This window comes from Anarrhichthys ocellatus, unplaced genomic scaffold, assembly GCF_004355925.1.
Source record: "Anarrhichthys ocellatus isolate YVR2014 unplaced genomic scaffold, GSC_Weel_1.0 scaffold23, whole genome shotgun sequence".
Classification (NCBI taxonomy): Eukaryota; Metazoa; Chordata; class Actinopteri; order Perciformes; family Anarhichadidae; genus Anarrhichthys; species Anarrhichthys ocellatus.
The window spans coordinates 3016590-3037482 of record NW_022280053.1 but is presented as its reverse complement, the minus strand read 5'-3'; the positions used below and the strand labels follow the sequence as shown (position 1 = coordinate 3037482).

The 20893-nt window shown below is 41.6% G+C and overlaps 2 protein-coding genes across 4 annotated transcripts; both read left to right on the top strand.

Moving 5' to 3' along the window:
• Positions 1-1450: 1450 nt before the first annotated feature.
• Positions 1451-15195, top strand: LOC116390522 (armadillo repeat protein deleted in velo-cardio-facial syndrome homolog). 3 transcript variants are annotated; one of them, XM_031860286.1, is made up of 16 exons: positions 1451-1804; positions 5092-5268; positions 5797-6413; positions 7884-8362; positions 8451-8634; positions 8737-8854; positions 9237-9405; positions 10168-10185; positions 10315-10386; positions 11290-11417; positions 12131-12281; positions 12365-12557; positions 12944-13055; positions 13148-13235; positions 14036-14112; positions 14245-15195. In XM_031860286.1, the coding sequence occupies exons 1-16, from the start codon at positions 1784-1786 to the stop codon at positions 14335-14337; spliced, it is 2697 nt and encodes an 898-aa protein (XP_031716146.1). In that variant the 5' UTR covers positions 1451-1783; the 3' UTR covers positions 14338-15195. The 3 variants fall into 3 exon arrangements, with proteins under 3 accessions (XP_031716146.1, XP_031716147.1, XP_031716148.1); XM_031860287.1 differs by lacking the exon at positions 10315-10386 and having other exon boundaries at positions 1452-1804; XM_031860288.1 differs by lacking the exon at positions 14245-15195 and having other exon boundaries at positions 1452-1804; positions 14049-14095.
• A 1352-nt stretch (positions 15196-16547) lies between these two features.
• LOC116390547 (bone morphogenetic protein 10-like) lies at positions 16548-18590 on the top strand. The gene is made up of 2 exons (XM_031860341.1): positions 16548-16965; positions 17393-18590. The coding sequence occupies exons 1-2, from the start codon at positions 16626-16628 to the stop codon at positions 18445-18447; spliced, it is 1395 nt and encodes a 464-aa protein (XP_031716201.1). The 5' UTR covers positions 16548-16625; the 3' UTR covers positions 18448-18590.
• The last annotated feature ends 2303 nt before the right edge of the window (positions 18591-20893 follow it).

The window sequence follows — 20893 nt, the reverse complement described above, 5'->3', positions numbered from 1 at the left end:
TATGTCGGCATTGGATAGCTTTGTTCATGTTCCCCTTGTATTTCTGTTGGATATTCACTTTTCTAAATTAGATTTAATGAAAAAAAAGTAAAAAATCAAGCAGTTAAAAAATACCTAGTGTGATAAAAATGCCCTGGTGTCTGTCAGTGACCCAAAACCATTAAGACACTTAATGTCCATATTTTCCATTTAATGAAACTTGGAGTGTGGAGATGAAACGGTGGGAGAGCCGTGAACAGCAGTAATCATTTTTGGAACAAATGGATCCGTGTTTGCATGTCAGTAAATCTTTCTAACGTGAAAAAATGCCTTTTCATGGACGTTGCATTGATTTCACTAAGCTCTTCACTTTGAGGGAGCTTTTTAACTGATTCAATAATGAATAATTGAATCACTTATTTCAAGAAATTCAAGGTTCTTTTTGAAGTGTTTCTTCACCGGTTTCTGTTGCTACTGTACTGATGTGAACCATATCACCAACAAGGGATTTCATCAAATGAAAATGAGAAAAGGCTGACCGCAGTTTTTTTTAACACCTTTTGTATTTTAAAGGTCTGTTTCATTAAACCACTTGGCTCAGTCTATTAGCAAAGTTTAGACAAATCGAGATGATACAAATACTGCAGAGGCCAATGAGGATTTCTAAATGCGCCAGGATCAATGACATTGAGGGGTGCTCTTAAATCTATAAACTAGACAGTCGATAGAGAGCACTGGTCTGGGGATGATAGCAGATCATGATCTAGTACTTCTTAGTCGAGTGGAGCAGTGGATTTTGTCTCAGCTCATGTTATTATTTCAGACTCATTTAAAAAAAAGATGTATTACCTGCCACAGCGAATAAGAGCCAGGAGCTCACAAAAAACAACCACAGTGAGTGATTCAACATTTTATGGTGACGACATCCCAAAACAACCGGTGGAGCCCTCGCCTATCAAACCCTTGTTTACATGAATCCTTCTTTGGTTTTATTGCTACGCTTGTTCCATACAACAATGCTGTGAGGAGGTGCTGGGAGACGATTCGTGGGCAGACAGTGATGGGTGGTGAAAAGGGTTTCATTTGTTTGGTACATTTTGCAGAACAAAGCTGCTTCAGTATGGAGTTTGTCTCTCTGTCTGGTGCTGCATACAGTGTTCATGCAGCTTCCCATCCCTCGCCCTTTATTATGTTGCACATGGGTGGCATAGGACCGAACTAGTGCGGGCTGCTCCAGCTGCATCTACTTGTGAGCCCACAGGGAATGGTGTGTGTGTGTGTGTGTGTGTGTATGTGTGCATGTGTGTACCTGCGCAGCAAGGCTGCCAGAAAATATGGGCAGAGCACATGATTGCAGGGCTCTGCACTTACCTCAGCTATTCACAGGCTCAGCATCACACAGTTGATTCAGCACCTTGCTAATAGCGCACACATTATCTGCAGCACAGATCAGAGGAGGAGTGCAGTAATGAGAGAGAGCCCGGCATTTATTGCTTCTCTGTGTGTGTGTGTGTGTGGACGTGTTGAGCAAATGTGTGCATGGTGCGTATAGTGTGTGTTTGTTGGAGAAAGAGAAATAGCGGGAGAGAGAGGGAGGGACAGAGAGAGAGAAAGAGAGGGAGAGGGAGAGAGAGCGGACGTGTGTTGGTGAGAGCTGGGTGGAAGGATGTCTGCTCATGTTTGAACTGCCTCACATGCTCAAAGGGAGAGTCGAGGCAAAAATTCAGCAGAGGCAGAGAAACAGACATCTCACGTGGGGACACATCTTGTTCATCATTTGTGGGGAAGCAGAGAAGATTTGGCAATGCCTGCCGAAGTGAAAGAGGTAAGTGTGCGGTGGAATGGCTCTATTTGCTCTGTACCCTCCCTCTTTTTTTTTTTTCTTCCTGCAGAAAACTGTAGCCCCTCCACAGCTTTGCGTTCTGCCTCTGTCATGATGATTGAAGGAGGCATGAGTCGCCTCATCTCCTTGCTTCTCACTGCTGTTCGGTGCAGTCTCCTTGTCTGCATGGGGACATGATAATAACATCTTCATCAAGTGTGTGTGTCTGTGTGTGTGTGTCTGTGTGTGTGTGTGTGTGCACGCTCAAGGCCGTGCATGTGTGCAAATGCATAGGCAAGCTTATAAGGGGGATAATGTTTGATTGCATCATGAGGGGAGGTTGTTCCTCCAGGGGGAAAATGCTGCACACACTCTGGTAAGTGTATTACCATGATGTATCAGAGAGACATTAAATCTGACCATGCAACATTTAACTATTTGAGGATCAGAGGAGTGAAAAGAGGCTCCAAATAGAAACTTTCAGAATGAATATCATTCCTTTCCTTTTTTGGGGTTTGTCAATTTCAATTAGTATTTTCTGTAAACAGACCAGGCTGGTTGAATTACAACTAAACAAGATGCATTGCATAATGGACAAGTCTGAATACAGAGGAATCTTTTTAATGCATGGCTCATTTCAGTGACATTGTGATTCACAATGTACAGTGACAAATTCTGGAGACTTACAGCGGCCAATATGCGCATCACTGATTCAAGAAATAGTGGAGGGCAGATGAGTTGTGACAAAGTTGTGACTAATCTCTTCTGACATCAGTGGGCTGATGTCATGTTTTATTACCAATGGAAGCATTACTTGTTCAATCCCACAGTTTGATAAAGACAAACTGCCTGTTAAAGCTGATTTATTCTGAGTTTGATCACGACAGAGTGACTGGCCCTGCTGATTTAATTGCAATCCAGAGTGCCCATCTTTTAAATCATCTTTGCTTTCTGAAATGGAATTTGTGATAAGTTTGAATCATGGCTTGTGCCTGTTGTGCCCTTGAGCTGGTCACCAACATGTGAACTCACTCAGCATTAGATCAGACTCTGAGTCTCCCAAAATAATACCCTGGTTGCAGCTGGCCTCAATACTGAGAGTTGACGGGGAACAGGATGCTAATCATGCCATTGTGTCTCCTGCATCGCTGCACCTAACATATACCATTCTTTTTAAGCTGAAGTCAGATTCAGAATCTTCATCTCGACCTATTTGGCTCCGTGAGCACACGAAGTTAGTGATGGTGCAGTGAGTTATTTAAATGAGCCTTGACTCACAGCGGCCCGGCCTTCCCTGGAGCTTGAATCAGACGGGGACAGCACACAGGCCCCTGTCCAGCCTATTAACGTCCTCCAAATCCTTAATCAAGCTGTGTGTAGACAACAGTCTGTCTTTTGACCTAGTGCTCATTTAGTGCTGCCTAACAAAACCCAATCAACCTTCCCCGTGGGTGTTTAAGCCAGGATGATGCCCCTGCTGCCAATTTCTCCTGTATGACCCTTTCATCTCCTCGTCCCTCCGAACACATTTTGCACATGGATATGAGGGGCCCTTGTGTTTGAAAAAAGAAAGAAGTCAAGCCTTCTCCCTCCACATCCAGTCAGCTGTTCCCTGCAGCCTGATTTAACGCAGTGGAGTTGAGTTCTCAGCACTTGTTCGGTTCAATGACGCAGCCCCACAAAGAAGAGTTTTGAGAAATTGAACAGTTTTTTTTTTATCTCAGTGCATCGTTCAGGATATTTTGTCGGTGCTGTTTTCTTCAAATGAAAATTGATTTAGAGTGGATAAGCAATTCAAATAAGGAAATGGGTTTTAAATTATGCGGTTGAATTGATTTTATCTACTATAAAGCCTTTTAATTGTTAACTGTTTTGAGGGGCCATTTGCATTATTGTTTGCACCAGATTTGACAGAAATTCCGCTGCGCAGTCAGAAGGCCCTCAAGACTGAAAAGAGGTGTATCTGATCTCAATCGTGTATTGATTGAGATCAATTGTGCAGGGAAGCAAAGTTTTGTAGACGTGCCGAAATGAATGTGAAGTTTATTAGAAAATCAGCATATAATGTGTTTATAGTCAAATACTGCCTCCAGTTCTGTCTCAGTCCAAGATGCTGAATAATTTATCCACCCTGGTTGATGAAACCCATTTTGTTGAAAAGAAAAAGAGAATTTAAACTCTACTTGAAATAAACAAGTGTAAATTACAAAAAAATCCACATGTACTAGAGCAGCAGCTGGCTTATTGATTCAAGCGTCAGTGGTGGTAAATCAAGTCTCACACCAAATAACTTCAATGACAATAGCTTCCACATCTTTCTCTAGGCTATTTTGTCAAGGGGCACTTTTTATACATGCTATCATGGAGAACGTCAACATCTGTTTAGAGGGAATCAAGCATACAAATATGTCTAAAATGGCCGGTTTTTGTCTTTGCCCCGTCCTGGTTTATGACCAAACACGTCTGTGTCCACGCTTTGTTACTTCTTCTTTTGGTACACAGCGGTCTGGTCTGTGAGGGCCTCCCTGTCTCTCAGTATTTGTACATATCAACAGAAGCAAATCAACATAAGAACTAACTTTATCCTTTTAAAACCGGCTAGTGGCACATTCAAACTGGAATTTAGCTTGGAAGTTTAAATTAACAAACCATGCGTACAACAAATTATTCTTACTCATTGTTTATGCTAATAACACACTCGTAAGCAATTATCACCTGATAGAGATAAGCTAACTGATATATTGTTCATCCCAGTCTGCCCCACAAGGATATGACACCGGAGAATCCCCCACAGCCACTTCATTAAATATGTGATAAATGGAATCTCTCATCCTTTATTATATCTGTCTAGATGTCTTTTTTGCTTTCTACACATGATCCCTGGCTCTGCACCAGCTTGAGTATTGTTGTCCTATGGACCGCTCAATTAGATTAGAGTTCATCAAATCGCTTAAACACAGAAAAAATGTCTGATTATCCAGACAGTGTAATTTTATTAGTGTGAATATTGGCATTTCTCAGTTTAAACAGATCATGTTTCAAATTATACAAATGACATGGTAATGGAGAAGAAATGACTTGTACTGTCAAGGCTGACTTTGCTCACAACTCTTCATCAGACGCAGCTCCCTTATATGAAGACAACTTTAATGACATTGTGTGCTGTCATGGTGTTGTCACCACCCGGTTATCCTTTACCCTGTTGTGTATAATGCAAACATTGTGTACATAATACACTCACATGATGCTGATCATCCAAAGTGACTGTCTTACTCGTTTCTGTGCTGTAGGAGCAGAGTTCAGAGGGGCCTCGTCCACTATCTTTGCCCCAGGAGGCGAAAGAGGCGACTCTGGATAACCCAACTGCCAATGACGAACTGGACACGCCCACCTCCATCGCCTCTGTGATGACCACGACCAATGAGAGCTCTACAGAGACGGACACGCCGCAGCAGACAGACACTGAGGTTCATGACTTAATGATTGGTGATGCATTTGTCTGATTTTGTTTTTTGTCACCACCTACTGACTTCCTACAGTTTGTTTTAACGGAGTATTCCATCGATTGGCAAAGACCACGAAGTCAAAAAAGTTTTAAAGCCATTTAAAAAATATATATATATATATTAAATATTTTTCTTAACTTGTAAACATATAACTTTTTATTCAATGTTTTTCACAAAGTTATTTTATTCACTTACACTTAATTATTTATTCAGTTATACTTGAATTGTTAGCCTATAAGAACCATTTCTCACTGTGACTCCATAAATCTTACTAAAACCTTTTAATTTTACATCATTTTATTTCATTATCACCATAAAAAAAAACTAAAAACTTTTCACAAAATGATTCCTTTTACCTGAGGTACCTCCAAGGAGTCTGATCTCAGACGGGCTATAACACTGAGCCCGTCTGTGGGATTTTAAAGACTAACAGAAGTTCTTATTAGATTTGTTTTTTAGATAACAGTTGTGGTGCATCAATCCTTGTAGGAGTCCAAGGCCGTGGAACAAGAGGGCGAGCAGGCCCCCAGTGAGAACCAAGAATCCTCAGAGACACAGCAGGAGGACTTCCAGACATCGGACACACCTAATCTCACAACGACTCCAGACGTTCAAGACAACGCTCCTATTGAGCAACCGATTCCTGAAGCAAACATTGAACCCATTGAGTCCCATACACCGACCACAGCGACCAGCAGCACTACCACAGCACCCTCTCAACCTCCGGTGGTGCAGCAGCCCGAGGAGCCTCAGCCAGTGAACCCAGACAGGCAGAGCAGAGTGTACACCCTCCCTGACAGCTACAGAGGCATCGGGGGCGACGTATGTGCAGGGTATGGAAGTCTGTCCCGCACCACCATCCACGGCTACTGGCCCGCCAAGAGCTTCCAGCCAGGGGCTCACTACACCTTACCCTTCCTCAGGGACAGCTACGCTCCGGCAGGCCTTAGCAGCCAGACAGAGGAGGACGGCCTCAGCGAACGGGGAGAAAATCCTCTGGACATGAAGAGTGACCACCCAGCTGGCAGTTACCAAACACTGGGGGGAATCCACCAGTTCAGACCGATCACCACCATGGAGCTCCTCAGGGAGCCCTCGAGAACCAGGTAAGAGGATGGTACATTAGATCAAACTTCATTGATCCACACAAAATAACCCATTAATGTTAATGATATATGCTTTTGAAAGCTTTGAATGAAAATATGTATAATATTAGATAAACTAAAATGCATAATCCAACTGAAGTGCCATTTTTTTAAAAGTCTGACAAGTGGACAGATTCATAGGTTTTGCACAAATGAAACAACAACAAAATGAAAGTAAAGCGAGAGAGAGTGTATGCGTGTAGTGCTGTATAGTGACACAGTACGGCAGCAGCAGTAACAATGCCCAAATCAACTCTCTGTCAATTTGATCACAGAGGACATCCTGTGAAAATTCTATATCCCACTTTGTAGCTGCACAGACACCTGCTAGTGGCCTCTGTCTTTGGTCCTGTGAGTCAGCCTGGACAATAGAAAGACATATGGACAGCAGCTAAGTAGCAGCTGGTATCAATCAGGAATGGCAGCCTGCTGCAGAGTCGATAAATAAGGAGGTTTCACCTGTTATTGCCTGCCAGAAGCTTTTCCTTATCCCATATAAAGTGACAGAACTGTTAACAAAAGATACAAGCAACTCACTTATGCTGTTAAAACCCCTAAAGCCCAGTCTATTAGACTACGAGATGCTATTAAACCTGTTCCACTCTAAAAGGAATAGTTTGACATATGGGGAAATATGCTCATTCACTTTCTTGCTGATATTGAGATGAGAAGATCAATACCACTCTCATACATATTTGTCTGATAATTACAAGTGTTCAATTAGGAGATGGTTATCTTAACTTCGCATTAAGACTGAAAGCAGAAGGGAAACAACAAGCCCGGCTCTGTCCAATTCTACCAAACTCTGACGGGAGTCTTTTTGTCGCTGTGAGGAGACTCCATGATGTAACTGTCCTGCCAAGAAAAAGAGCAGCACATCAACCCCCTTAACGCCATAACTTGTTGTTTTTGGGGGGATAAACAAACAGTATATAACATGTTATTTAGTAAGCCTTAGAGATGCCTTAGATGTATTTGGATAGAGCCAGGCTAGCTGTTCCCCCTGTTTCCAGTCTTTAGGTTAAGCTAAGCTAATCAGTATGTATGTAATGCTGGCTATAGTGTACACATTCTAGTATTAATATTCATTTCCAACTCTCAGCAAAGCCAAATTAGTGTAGTTTTCAAAATGTTGAGTAACACTCGCATATGAAATGCCCCCGTTTGTAGTCTGTAATTGATTGACATCTTCCTGAGTGCCCTGTTAGCTTTGCTGCACCTGTTAGGGTTGGACAAATTATACCTTTATCATTCTCATTGGTAAGATGGAGATTTGTGAACCCATTAATTCCAATCAAATCTCTGGCCCACCTTCAACCTGAGCAGAGGTCTAATCAGCCACAATAACTGAATACACCTGTTCAGAGGCTTAAAAATTCAAGATTGATGTTTGTGTGTTATTTGTTTTGCATGGCTTTTCTGTGTCCTCAGAGGTGGATACGATGACGCCTTCATGGCCCAGCTGGAGGGGAACCTGAATCCTTTCTTCCAGGCCATGTGCCGAGCACAGACCCTGCAGTTCCCCCACAAACGCAGCAGCATGGTCAGCCTGGACAGCATCCGCAGAGACCCGCGCTGGAGAGACCCCAACCTGCATGAGGTGATCTCGATGCTCAGCCACCCAATGGACCCAGTCAAGTCCAATGCGGCCGCCTATTTGCAGCACCTGTGTTATGAGAGCGACCGCATCAAGCAGGAGGTGCGCGCGCTGAACGGGGTGCCGCTCTTGGTGGAATTATTGGACCACCCTAGGCCTGAGGTCCACCGCAAGGCCTGTGGGGCTTTGCGCAACATATCCTACGGAAAAGACCACAGTAACAAAATGGCCATCAAGAACTGTGATGGCATCCAAGCTTTAGTCAGACTAATGAGGAAGTCTAGCAGCATTGAGGTCAAAGAGTTAGTCACAGGTACCGCTCAATTCTTCACTCTTCCTGGAGCCAAAACCTGCAATCCTTCCTTTTTTTATCAACAGCACTTGTATTCTCTCCTCTGCAGGCACTCTGTGGAACCTCTCCTCACATGAGCCGCTGAAGATGATGGTGATCAACAATGGGCTTCAAACGCTGACTGACGAGATCATCATCCCACACTCGGCAGGGAGGAGAGACTCAGCCAACCCCTCCAAACTGCTGAGTGCTGAGTGGACCACAGTCTTCAAGAACACCTCTGGATGTCTGAGGTAACCGTTGCTTCTGTCGTGGAACAAATGACAATAGCCACTAAAAGTGTACTTGTGGTGGATTGAGTTCTCGCAGCTTTGCTAACAAAGTTGTTTCCGCAGGAACGTCAGCTCAGATGGGGCGGAGGCTCGGCAGAGGTTGAGGGAGTGTGAGGGACTGGTGGACGCGCTGCTTCAGGCCCTTCAGTCAGCTATTGTCAACAAGGATACTGATAATAAGGTCACTGGCTTGAAATTAGAGACGAACATTTTTTTTTTTTTAAATAAATTGATATTATACCAAACTTTGCACCATGGTACATTTAGGCAAAACATACAAAACTTCCCTGACTTAGCATTAAATGTAAGTTAATAGCCTGTTCATAACTGCATTAGGATTCACACTATTAATGCAAGTCACCAAAGTAATCAAAGAATAGATAAAGTTCTACAAAGTGGCATTTCCTCCTAACTTTAATGTTGATAGGAAAACTCACCGATACATAATATTTTGAAAAGGGACCTAGAGCTCGTCAGCGTAAACACCTGTCTGACTCCTGCTGCTGTACACCTTTCTGCGGAGCATCTTTGATTGAAATCTTCTGTCATTGTCCTCAATTCAGTCAGTGGAGAATTGCGTGTGCATCCTGCGAAACCTGTCCTATCACGTTCACAAAGAGATACCGGGAGCGGAGCGATTTCAGGAACCCCATGCTAATACTCTGATGAGATCAGTGGGACACCAGAAGAAGAAGAATGAGACTGACTGCTTTGGAGGGAAAAGACCCAAAGGTTGGTAGCCAGTTATCGATGTTGATGATCAGCAGGATGTTTTTGAGATTCGAGTCTGATAGTGCTTCATCTGTTTTAGCAGCCTGTGCTGCAAAAACTGCTATTTTAAGCCCCTGAGTCATTTTCAGAAGATTTTACAGTTTATTTTATTGCTTTTGTTGTACTTCCTCTCCTGCCATACACTCTACATACATTTTGTAGTTTTCAACAGGATCCGTGTTTTGGCTTTTAGCTGAAGTTTCACGTTTCTTGCCTTTCTAGCCTGAATATTATATTTCATTACCCTGCATGTGCAGAAGCTGATGATGTATTATTCTCTGCAGGAGAACGGACAGGTCCCAAGATTTTAAAAGCTTGTTTATACTTTGTTACCATCAGTTATGTGGTTTTTAAGCCACGCAACTGAAGGTTTTTAAACTGAAGAAAACATCTCTGAAAAAGAGAAAAAGTGATGCATAAGTCATAATTTGAATTACAGCTGATATACAGTAACTAATAGGCTGCAGCAGTTTGTGCTGCAGGACACAGCTTAATGCGGAAACAATAGGGTTAGAGTTAATTGTAATTTAAAGTTTTATGGCTTTCCCCCACTACTAACCTTTCAGTTAATTGCACAAAATTGACAAATGCCTCTTTGAGCCTGCCTGATACTGTCAGTACCCCCCCCCCCCCCATGACTCACCACATGCTCTGTGTGTTCTGCTGCTGCATAATCTAGTCTTTGACATTGTTCTTCTTCTCCCTCCGAACCATATTCACCAGAGGAGTGGTTCAATCAAGGTCAGTCTGCTCGTTACTGCTGACTGTTTTCATGGTGGTGATACTGTGATTCAATACAACATCATATTTGCTGACATAATGAAAACCAGTGTTTGTATCTGTGTGCATGTATGTGTCTGTGACGTACAGGTTGGAAAAATGGATTAATGGACAGAAAATACGGTACATTGGATTTACCAAAACGTACAGAACAAATGAAAGGTATATACTTCAGAAATGTAATATCAACTTCACATAAAACATTACAAATAGTGACTGTGATACATCTCATTATGAATTAAGTAGGTTGTACATTAGGCTTATTTCTGACAGAATAAAGGTAGATACATTATGACAAGCGTCCATCATATACAGTATCATCATCATACAGCACTATAATCAAGCATCAGTATCTGCTTTCTGCGTTATGTTATCTGCTTTGTATGCATGATGTTGGCATGGCCTGAAAGACAATTCATTGAAATGCAAAGCCACACTCCAGCACCTGCACTACTTGAGGAGAGTTTCATTACTAAAACAGAATGACCCTCCAACTGAAATCTGGCAACATCTAGAGGAGGAACATTTTCTCTGGCAGGAACTGGAATTCGCTCAAGATACTGCCTTACACTGATGCATCTTTATTTGCTACTCCTAAACTGTCTTTACCCTTTTGTGTCTTTACCGGAAAGCTGCTGTTTTTAGCCATGCATGCATATATGGGAATTTTTGTACAGTATAGTACTGTGCTGAATACGGTATATGTGGATCCGGCTGCTGTTTGAACAGAGATCAAAGCTATGCTTATGGCTCCCACACTCAAGCCAATGAATGCAAATCAGTATGGCCAGCATGTTACAGTCCCAGATGCTTTGTACTACTATGCGATTTCCACTGGCTCAGTACAAAAAAAAGGTACAATTTTGTTGCGTAGGGTTTCATTAAATTCATCACCTTTTTTTCTACTGGCCTGCCTACATATTGACCTAAACTAACCTAGATAAAGGAAATTGTGGAACAGTGTTGACATCGTCTTTTTTTTAGGATTTAGCCACTGATGCTCATGCAGGTACTTCACCACTGCTTGAATGTCATCCCTGACTTTCTCTGTCTTTCTGTTCAAAGGCTTGGAGCTGCTGTACCAGCCAGAGGTGTTGAGGCTCTACCTCTCTCTTCTCACCTGCAGTCACAACCACAACACCCTGGAGGCTGCCGCAGGGGCTCTGCAGAACCTTGCTGCGGGACACTGGGCTGTAAGCAGATGGAACAATTCTAGTTTTTACACTCTTTACACTGCGTAGTGATTGTGGCAAGCATCCCAAACATAAAAATGGTCTCTGTAAAGCTGGAAATTGGAGCGTTTAAACATTAAATTGATGTAGTTATCAAGCGACACATTGTTGGCCCGGTTTATATCCAAGTAAGATCACAATGGCTGCTATCATAGTGTCCTCGTGTCTATGGAGCTGGTCCAGGATTTGTCTCTTTATGACATTATGACTATCACTGTCTCTGCTCATAGTAAGGAGAGACTTGAAATGAGCTGTCCCATAAATATATAACACATCAGTTTGGGGGTCTTTTTTTTTTTACCATTTTCTAGACTAGAATCTCTAGATTTACTTTGTTACAAACCTGTATGATCAACAATCACTTTTACTGGAGTAAGTGGATCCATAGGTCCGTTAAATAATGGGCTTTGCCAAGACTACTGCGCCATGAAAGCCATTATAATTTAAGATCAACGCTCTGGCTCAGATTGAAGGAGTTTTAAATTCCTTAGATTTTGAAATCTAGTTCCATCATACAATAGAGCAGAACTTAGTTGTTACTTATGGTATTTATAATGTAAAATTGTGGTGATATTAGTGGTTTTTTAAAGGAGAGATGAGTGGGTAGTTGAGATACGCAAAATCCCAGCTACCCACAAACATCGCTCAGCCGTATTTTGTGTTTGCTCTTGTAGTGGTCCAGCTACATCCGGGCCACAGTGAGAAAAGAGAAAGGGCTGCCTATTCTGGTGGAGCTGCTGCGCTCAGATGTGGACAAAGTGGTGCGAGCTGTGGCTATTGCTCTTCGCAACCTGGCGATGGACAGAAGGAATAAAGACCTGATAGGTACAGTCTTCTAACTCTCATCTGCATATACATGGCTTTGCATCTGCATACTAACTTTGCTATGTTGTCGCTCTGTCATACAGGGAGCTATGCTTTGAGAGACCTTGTCGGTAATCTGCCATGTGGGCAACAGCACCCGGCAAAGAATCTAGAGGGAGATACAGTGGTGTCTATTCTGAACACCATCCATGAGATCATCACAGATAGCCCAGAGAATGCCCGAGCGCTCATACAGGGTCATGCAGTGCAGAAACTGGTGGCCATCAACAAGTCAAGGTACTTCCATGTCTTTCAACTTAACTGTAAACTACTTTTTCTTGTGAACAAATTTCTGAATATGAACGGCATTCCAAACTAAACAATGAAAAGAAAAGAACAAATAATAACGGTGCAGCTTGTTAAACAGCTAATGCTTCATATATTTCCTTTTTTTCAAAATCTAACAAAAAAAGAAGAAAGAAACAGCGTTGGTATTATAGTATCTGTTGCAGGCCGCTGCTTAATATCGGTTTGTACTTCCAACACAGCCTCGATGCAATAGCTCACGATATTATGAGCATCCTATCCCACGGAAATCAGGAATGGATTTTAATTTATGGGACAGTATTGTCTCGGAGCTGTCCTCTGTTGTTTTCCACAATGTCTAATGATTTTGTCGTTAGCCAAGCAGCTCGGGAGACCAAGGCAGCTTCCCTTGTGCTCCAGACAATATGGGCCTACAAGGACCTGAGGACCGCTCTGACCAAGGCTGGCTGGAACAAAAGCCACTTTAAGGTATTTTGTTGCTATTTCTTGGATCTGGCATGCCAAACAAAAGGAGAGCATGAAATTCTGTTTGTCATACATTTTTTTTGTCTGTTTCAAAGCCAACAAGTACCGGAGTGACTAAAAAATCCAAGAGTGGAAAGCAAGGCAGCGATGACATCACCCTGCCTCTGATGGACAAAAACCAAGGTCAGCAAATCATTGCATGCATTCCCTCAGCAAAAATGTTATTAAACCATCATCTAAATGAACAAAGTGTCCTCTAGCTCGAGTGAACAAAGCAGCTTTTAAACAGACTGTGGTTCCTGTCATGTCAGGGACAAAGAAATGGGCATTTTCTGTCCCAGACCATATTCTTCTGAAACATAGCCTTAAACCAACGATGTGCTGCCAAGGTTATCAGTTCAGAGACTTGGCTTATTAGCCTGACCAGGCTCTCCCAGAGGCAGGGCAGGCTCACGCATCACCAGTCACATTTCATTTGGACGTTGTTCCAAAAGGACACCCGCTTTCCCCCGCCAAGAGCGACCTCTAGCTTCAAACTGAAACAGTGATCTTCTATTGAAGCTTCTTTATGAATTATGAACATAACTTAAACACCCTTTGAAATATTGATTTGGGGAAATGGGTATAAACTATGTACAATGATTTCATTGCATTTCTCTTACTGGTGTTTCAGTCTAAATGAATAGCCTTTTAACTGGCCTTCTGTGAATGTTGGTGAAGGGCTGATGGGCTCCTGTAGACGGCAGTAAAAGAAATGACATGTTTTTAATTTATTGTTTTACAGTGAATGAAATGTTTCGGAAATTGGTGCTTTGAGTGAAATGCTCAAATAGACCTCATTTATCATTTACACAGTACAGGCTTAAAGTGAGCCACATTTATTGACTGCAAAGTTAGTCAACCTTTGACTAAAAGCTTTGTATTAACATTTACAGGCTATAATTGCAAATTACTGCTTATGTTATTATAATTTACCCTTGCAGATGTGTACTCCAGTTTAGAGCCAAATGATAGAGTTGGAGACGGAAAGGGGCCTGTTGTGGAAAGAGACACTCTCCAGGTAATCTGTCATTTGACTGAATAAGTTTACATGTTATGGTTATGGAGCATGAGCAGGAATTGTAGCCGTTTTACAGGATTTTGTTTAAAATTTTTACTGTGATTTCAATTGTAACTCAATTTCTTTACCTAGGCGATAAGTGAGAGAAAACACTTCATCAGAGCTGGCAGGCCTGCAGTGGGCCTCATGGATAACAAACCTCCACCACTGGACTCCTGGGTGTAAACACGACAACACGGCCAGCGGAGCCGCTTAAATCCAGTAGAGACACTTTCCATCGGTGAAATACGGATTTGTGCAATTTGCTCATTCTTGTACAGACAGACAAACAATTCAAAATAATTTCCTTTGTTTACAGGGAATAATGTGCCAAACATTTACATGTATTTATTATGGAGGTTATTTGGCAAAAGATTTAATAGATTTTGTCATTTAGGATGATATACTGTATGCCTGAGACTCATGATGGATCATGTATGACATCTGAAATAGCCTAAATATGCAAACTGTGGTGAATCATAACTCCAAAGAATATATGACTAGTACAATTAAAATTTGACTGTTACACAAGTATGAGATAATTCATAATGCTTTTAGTTTGTCAAGCTTAATGCCTAAATTGACATTTGGATCTGTTGTGGTCCATCCCCATGGGTTCTGGGCCAAAGAAGATTCTGATATAAAATACTTTTAATAATATTTTTGGTCAGTGTTTGAGATAATTAGGATTAGGGCTACTGTCGACCTGGTCATCAAAAACATCCAATTTATTTGGAATTCAGTTTATTCTTGACAAACCTGCCATTAGACTAGACAGTGCAGTCATAAGCAAATCTTCCATTTGTTTCATGATAGGCAAAATGGGATTGTAAATGTGTAACAAAGGACTGTTAATATTCTAAATGAAGGTATTTATATTGTAATATTTATTGTAATACCCATGTTATTAATTAAAGTTATTGATGTGCATTAGCTAATACCGGTAAGTGATCCTACATTCTATACAACTCTGCTTTGCAGTAGTTCTTTTTGCATTGCGATGTTGAATGAAAAATTAAAATAAATGATGTGCATAATTTCTCATTTTTATTTGTATTCTCTTTTTGTATCACAGACTGGATTCTGTTTTATCAGTGGGTGTCTGTTAGATTAAACAGCACCCACTGGCCAGTTTAAAAACAAACCTTATGTGTGTTCTGAACAAATTAAATTAATAGATAAATGGTCAAACTAAACTGTTAAACATTTGTGTTGTTGTCTAATGGACATGTGTTCACAGCCAGGGCTAACTCACAGTAAAAAAAGAGTAAAATTCCTCAAAACTACTGCATCTCTTTAATCAAATCACACATACTATTGTTCTATGTGATCTTCTTTTAATAACTAATGTTATAACTACATTTTTTTCCGCTTCCATTCACTGCTCTCCCCTGAAACACTTTGAAGGTCCCCTGAGAGAACCTGCCTCCCACTTTGAAAACCTCTTTGGTGCATGTTCTATGTACACCCAGACGAGCTGTCAAGACACTCATATAACCTCATAGCCGTGAGGGGTGATTATGAACTTCTGAACTTGTGTGGTGCACGCTGCCACTGAGAGGGCTGAAATGTGTTGGCATTAGTCATGTTTCCTACCGCAGGCTGCAGGGCTCACTTGCATACGTGTCGTATACATTGATGCAGCACTATGGCTGAGATGTTGTAGTGATGTTTGTCGTTTATTTGTTTCAGTGGGTGTACATTTAAATTATAGCAATGATTGCATATGTGTCTGAAAGCAACTACTGGAAAACAAAGCCAGTAATTAACTAAAAGCATATGCAAATTAGATCAGATCAGCCCCCTTTAGCACCTAATGAACATGTTTAATTCAATTTAAGATGAGGAGGCAGGAGGACAGATATTGAGTCTACACTGGCCTCTTGTGGAGATTGCAAAGCATATATTAACAATATTGTTAATTGGTAATTGATTTCCTGTATTGGGAAAATGATCCAGCATAATTCCCATTGTTTAATTTATCATGCTTTTTGGTGAATGTAGTGGCAATAACTTCCTTATCTCTGAATGTATTTAAAACTAAAGTATCATGGTTAGATGTTTTGATTCCAGCATTGAGCCACATAAAGGAGTTCATAAATCCACTGTCATGTCAATCTAGAGTCACTGTGAGGCAAATTTTGTGGTTAATCAAAAGAAAAGCATACATAATGAGACAGAGTATCAGTGGAAATGATTAGTCCTGGCGGGGAGAGAGAGAGAGGAGGGCCGAGCAGGGCCTTAGTGACATCTCCAAACATGTCAGCGCAACACATTGGACAGCACAGCCCTGCCCTCAGAACCAAACCTCAAGATCAACAAGGGCAAAGCTGTTTTCTCTTTGCCCCCAACAGCAACCTGTTGTCCTTTAACGAAGAAGAGTCCTCGACATGTTGAGCTGTTTGTAGGTATCCTCTCGAAAGGATCCCTCACATTACTCAATCTTTGGATTTTAACCTTTCCTCCACTCGACCATGACCATTTCAGTCTTCTCCAACCTCGGGGTTATCCGCTCTCTCAACGTCCTGCTTCTGACGTTGACTGGTTTGAGCTTGAGCAGTCCCATCAGGTCTCCTGAGAACCGTCACAGGGTATCAGTCGGTCGGGACGTGGGTGATAATCCGCTACTTGATGCACAGGACTTTCTGAGCCAGTTTCTGTCCACAATTAACCTGACGGAGCTGAGGCCCCAGACCAGGCCTCTCGCTGCCCGCAAGGAGCCACCAGAGTACATGCTGGAGCTGTACAACCGATTTGCCACTGACCCCACTGCTGTGCCCTCAGCCAACGTTGTGCGCAGTTTCAAGAACGAAGGTACAATCTTGTTTTTATTCGACACTAAAAAAATCTTGGGAATTGTATATATGCATACATTTTTTTAAACTTTGTGTTGATTTTCTTTTCTTCTTTTGAAGTAAGCTGTAAACTCATTTGAAGGAGCATTGGGATCATGTTTGATATTCTAATAATTTTATGATTTAAAGATTTAGATTGCTTTAATTTATGGATTTCAAAGTATTGTACATCGAGTTAATTGTTGTGATTGAAAAAATGAAGCTGCACTTGAACCAAGCTTTGACGATGAGTATTATGATTCAAACCAAAAACATATATTATGTTTATTTGATAGGATGTGTAAGGGTACAAGGGTTTAATATTCAACATAGTTTAACTTGTGTTTTGACCAAGGAAACATACAAAAACTAATTTCCACACACTTTTTGTTATTTTGTTATTTCAGATGTTTCCCCCGACAGTATAACGGCCAGGGGTGTGAGGATATACCCCCTGCTATTCAACATCTCAATGAGCCACAATGAGCACATAACAATAGCTGAGCTTCGCCTTTTCACCCTGTTCCATAAGGCCCAAAGACCACATGCTGGCATTGACTGCAAGGTGACCATCTACAAAATACACGAGGGCGTCATTTGGACTAAAGAGGTGGGGAAAGAAGAGAGAAGGAGGGATAAAGAGGAGGTGGTGGAGATGAAGGATTTGGAGGAACTGGTGACAAAGCATATCCGTGCCAAAGATAACAGCTGGGTGTCGTTTGATCTGACTCATGTGGTTGCACTCTGGTGGAAGTCAGGTTGTGCAACTCACAGACTGGAGGTTCATGTTGCAAGTGTGGGATCAGAAGAGGAAGGGGCCAAACAAGAGGTCGCAGGGCAGGGCGAGAGGTTGGTCGAGGTTGGTATCAACAGGAGCTTGGAGGGGAAACACAATGCGGTGATTATTATATTCTCAGATGATCAGAGTAGAAGCCACAAACAGGATAAACAAGAGCTCGACCAGATGATTGAGCACGAGAATGACCTTCCTGAAAACGTGGGCCGGAGCCAACAAGCTTTCTGGGGGCACGTTAATCACAACGCTGGCTACGGCAATCAGGACGAGCAGGACAAACAGTCTCTCACACAACTGCAGTCCAACCTTATCTATGACGCACCTCCCCGAATCCGTCGCAATGTTAAGAGCGAGCCCTGCAAGAGGACCCCGCTCTTTGTGGATTTTAAAGACATTGGCTGGGACACGTGGATCATCCAACCGTTGGGCTATGAGGCGTATGAGTGCAACGGTGTGTGCAACCCACCGTTGACCTCCGAGGTCTCGCCTACCAAACATGCCATAGTGCAGACACTGCTGAGTGTTAAGAGTCCGGAGAGAGCATCGCGTGCCTGCTGTGTACCCACTAAGTTGGAGCCTATCTCACTCCTTTATCATGACAACGGGGTGATCACTTTCAACCACAAGTATGAGGGAATGGTGGTGGCAGAGTGTGGCTGTAGATAGCCCTGAGAACATTTACACAGAGATAGAGACTGTTCACTGATGTTTCAATCGTCATCTCAGAAACACATCTATTTATCTATTTATCTATCTATCTATCTATCTATCTATCTATCTATCTATCTATCTATCTATCTGTCTGTCTGTCTGTCTGTCTGTCTGTCTGTCCATCTATCTATCTATCTATCTATCTATCTATCTGTCTGTCTGTCTGTCCATCTATCTATCTATCTATCTATCTATCTATCTATCTATCTATCTATCTATCTATCTATCTATCTATCTATCTGTCTGTCTGTCTGTCCGTCCATCTATCTATCTATCTATCTATCTATCTATCTATCTATCTATCTATCTATCTATCTATCTGTCTGTCTGTCTGTCCATCTATCTATCTATCTATCTATCTTATCATGTGCTTGTTTGCACAGTACAGTGTTGTGTAAAAAACACGAGCCTAGACTAGTTCTAAATTAGGGATGGACACATGTCTGTGCTACAAGATGTACATTTGTAATTGTATAAAGGTAAATTGGTTTATGATATATTAGTGTAGAATATAAATCTGTCAGTCATGATTTATTATATTTTTTTGTATTTTAGAACGCTTTTGGATTTCCACAATTCACTGTCAATCACAGGCCATATTCTTGCAAATATGGCATCAGTTCCATCCGACACAGTGACAGAAAAAAAGAAGAGCAGAAAAGAAAGTTATGACAACAGATGTCTGAACATTCTGGTAGAAACTTCTCTTCAAGCTGTTTCTGATGACGTGTGAGCTCCCTGTTGTTCAGGGTGAGTCAAAAGTTTCAATACTGCAGCACTGATATCAGTTACAATAATCGAATAATATAATATGGAAATGGGGTCTAAAAGGTTGAAGCACAAAAGATGTGCAAAGTTTCAATCTGACAAAAGTGAAGTTTGTTTTTTTGGGTTATTTCAGTGTGGGTGCTGGAACAGAGTATACTCGCATCATACCAACATCTAAATGTTTTATCGCTGACCTTTCATCACAGACCTTTCTCAAAACTTTCTCTTTTTTCCATCTTATTCAAACAGAATGGAAAAAAATCAACATTTTAGGATAGCCACCAGATTACAATGACTTGCACTACTTATAGGATGCTGTATGTTTTTTTTTTTAAATACAAAAAGTCTCTTAAATGTAATTGAATCATAGTCTTGCCAAAATGATTTATAGGTGAATATACATGCTGCAGATTTGTAAATGGTATAATTTTTTTCTGTGCCCTGTGGTATGTTTGAGCCGTTGCAATGATTTATAGAATGTGACACATTTCCTCGTATTTGCTTGCCAAACTTGCAGGAAATATATTTCCTCTGGCTTCTAACCAGGAGAGGATTTTCTCTGTGTCTTGGAGCTCTTGGAGGCTTCTTGTATGAAAAATGTCTCTAACATCTCTGTCAACTGCTGTGAAATCTTTCCTCGCACCCCAGCCATTCATATCCTGCTTTTGGTTCTCGCACCAATATTAATGTTATTATGGTTGTAAAAATAAAATACCTGACATAAAAACTAGTCACTGAGCAAGTTTTGATCTCTTGTACACCCCGTGTCATTGTCAGGTAATCACAGCATTCCCTACCTAACAACCTTAATCCCCATTCCTCTCGTGTCACATGCCTGGCGGGCCTCTCTCTGCCTGCCTCCATGCCACAGTGATAACGAGGTGTCAGAGCCTGGAGTCTTGTAGACTGTCACTCAGGATGAGACGCCACTCCAAGTGGCAGCATTTGTGAGGTGAGGTGGTGTCAGATTCCTGGTGTCCAACGCCAACGTGCTCTATTGACAATCCTGCCATGATGTTGCTTGGTGGCCTCTGAACCCTCCCACTTCCCTTTTCTGACACGGGTATGCTGAGGCCCTTATCACGGCCACAGCAACCGTACAAATGGAAAAATTACATGTCACATCATCACCTTGCTTCTGCTGTTAACAGTCGGAAGCAGATAACAATGATGGAATAACACTGTTGAACTTTCAAACTTAATGGGATCCTCAGTCAGCACACAGATTTACATAGGCCAAGTGTGCAGGGCAGAGATATCAACTGGCAGTTAACAAATTGATTTCTTCATTGAATTCTTTGTTCATCAGCTTGCTGTATTTTGGGGACTGTCCAAAAAAACTTGGAGCGAGGAGAAGGGGATGAATCTTATATTTCATTGTATAAAAAGCCAAGACCCTCCCCCACATGATTCATATTTTCTTCTGACTCCCCTTTTGAATGGGAAAACAACTACAATACTCTTGCCTCAATTTCGCAATATATTTATGGCAATCATAACAAAATATATTTAAAAAAAATCATGTTTTGTTTGTTTTGCCAGCTTGAACACTCCTTTCTGTATTTACTATGATGCTGTACTGATTTTATTTATGGAAAACAGAAGCATATAACTGCTCCTTTTGAACATTGAC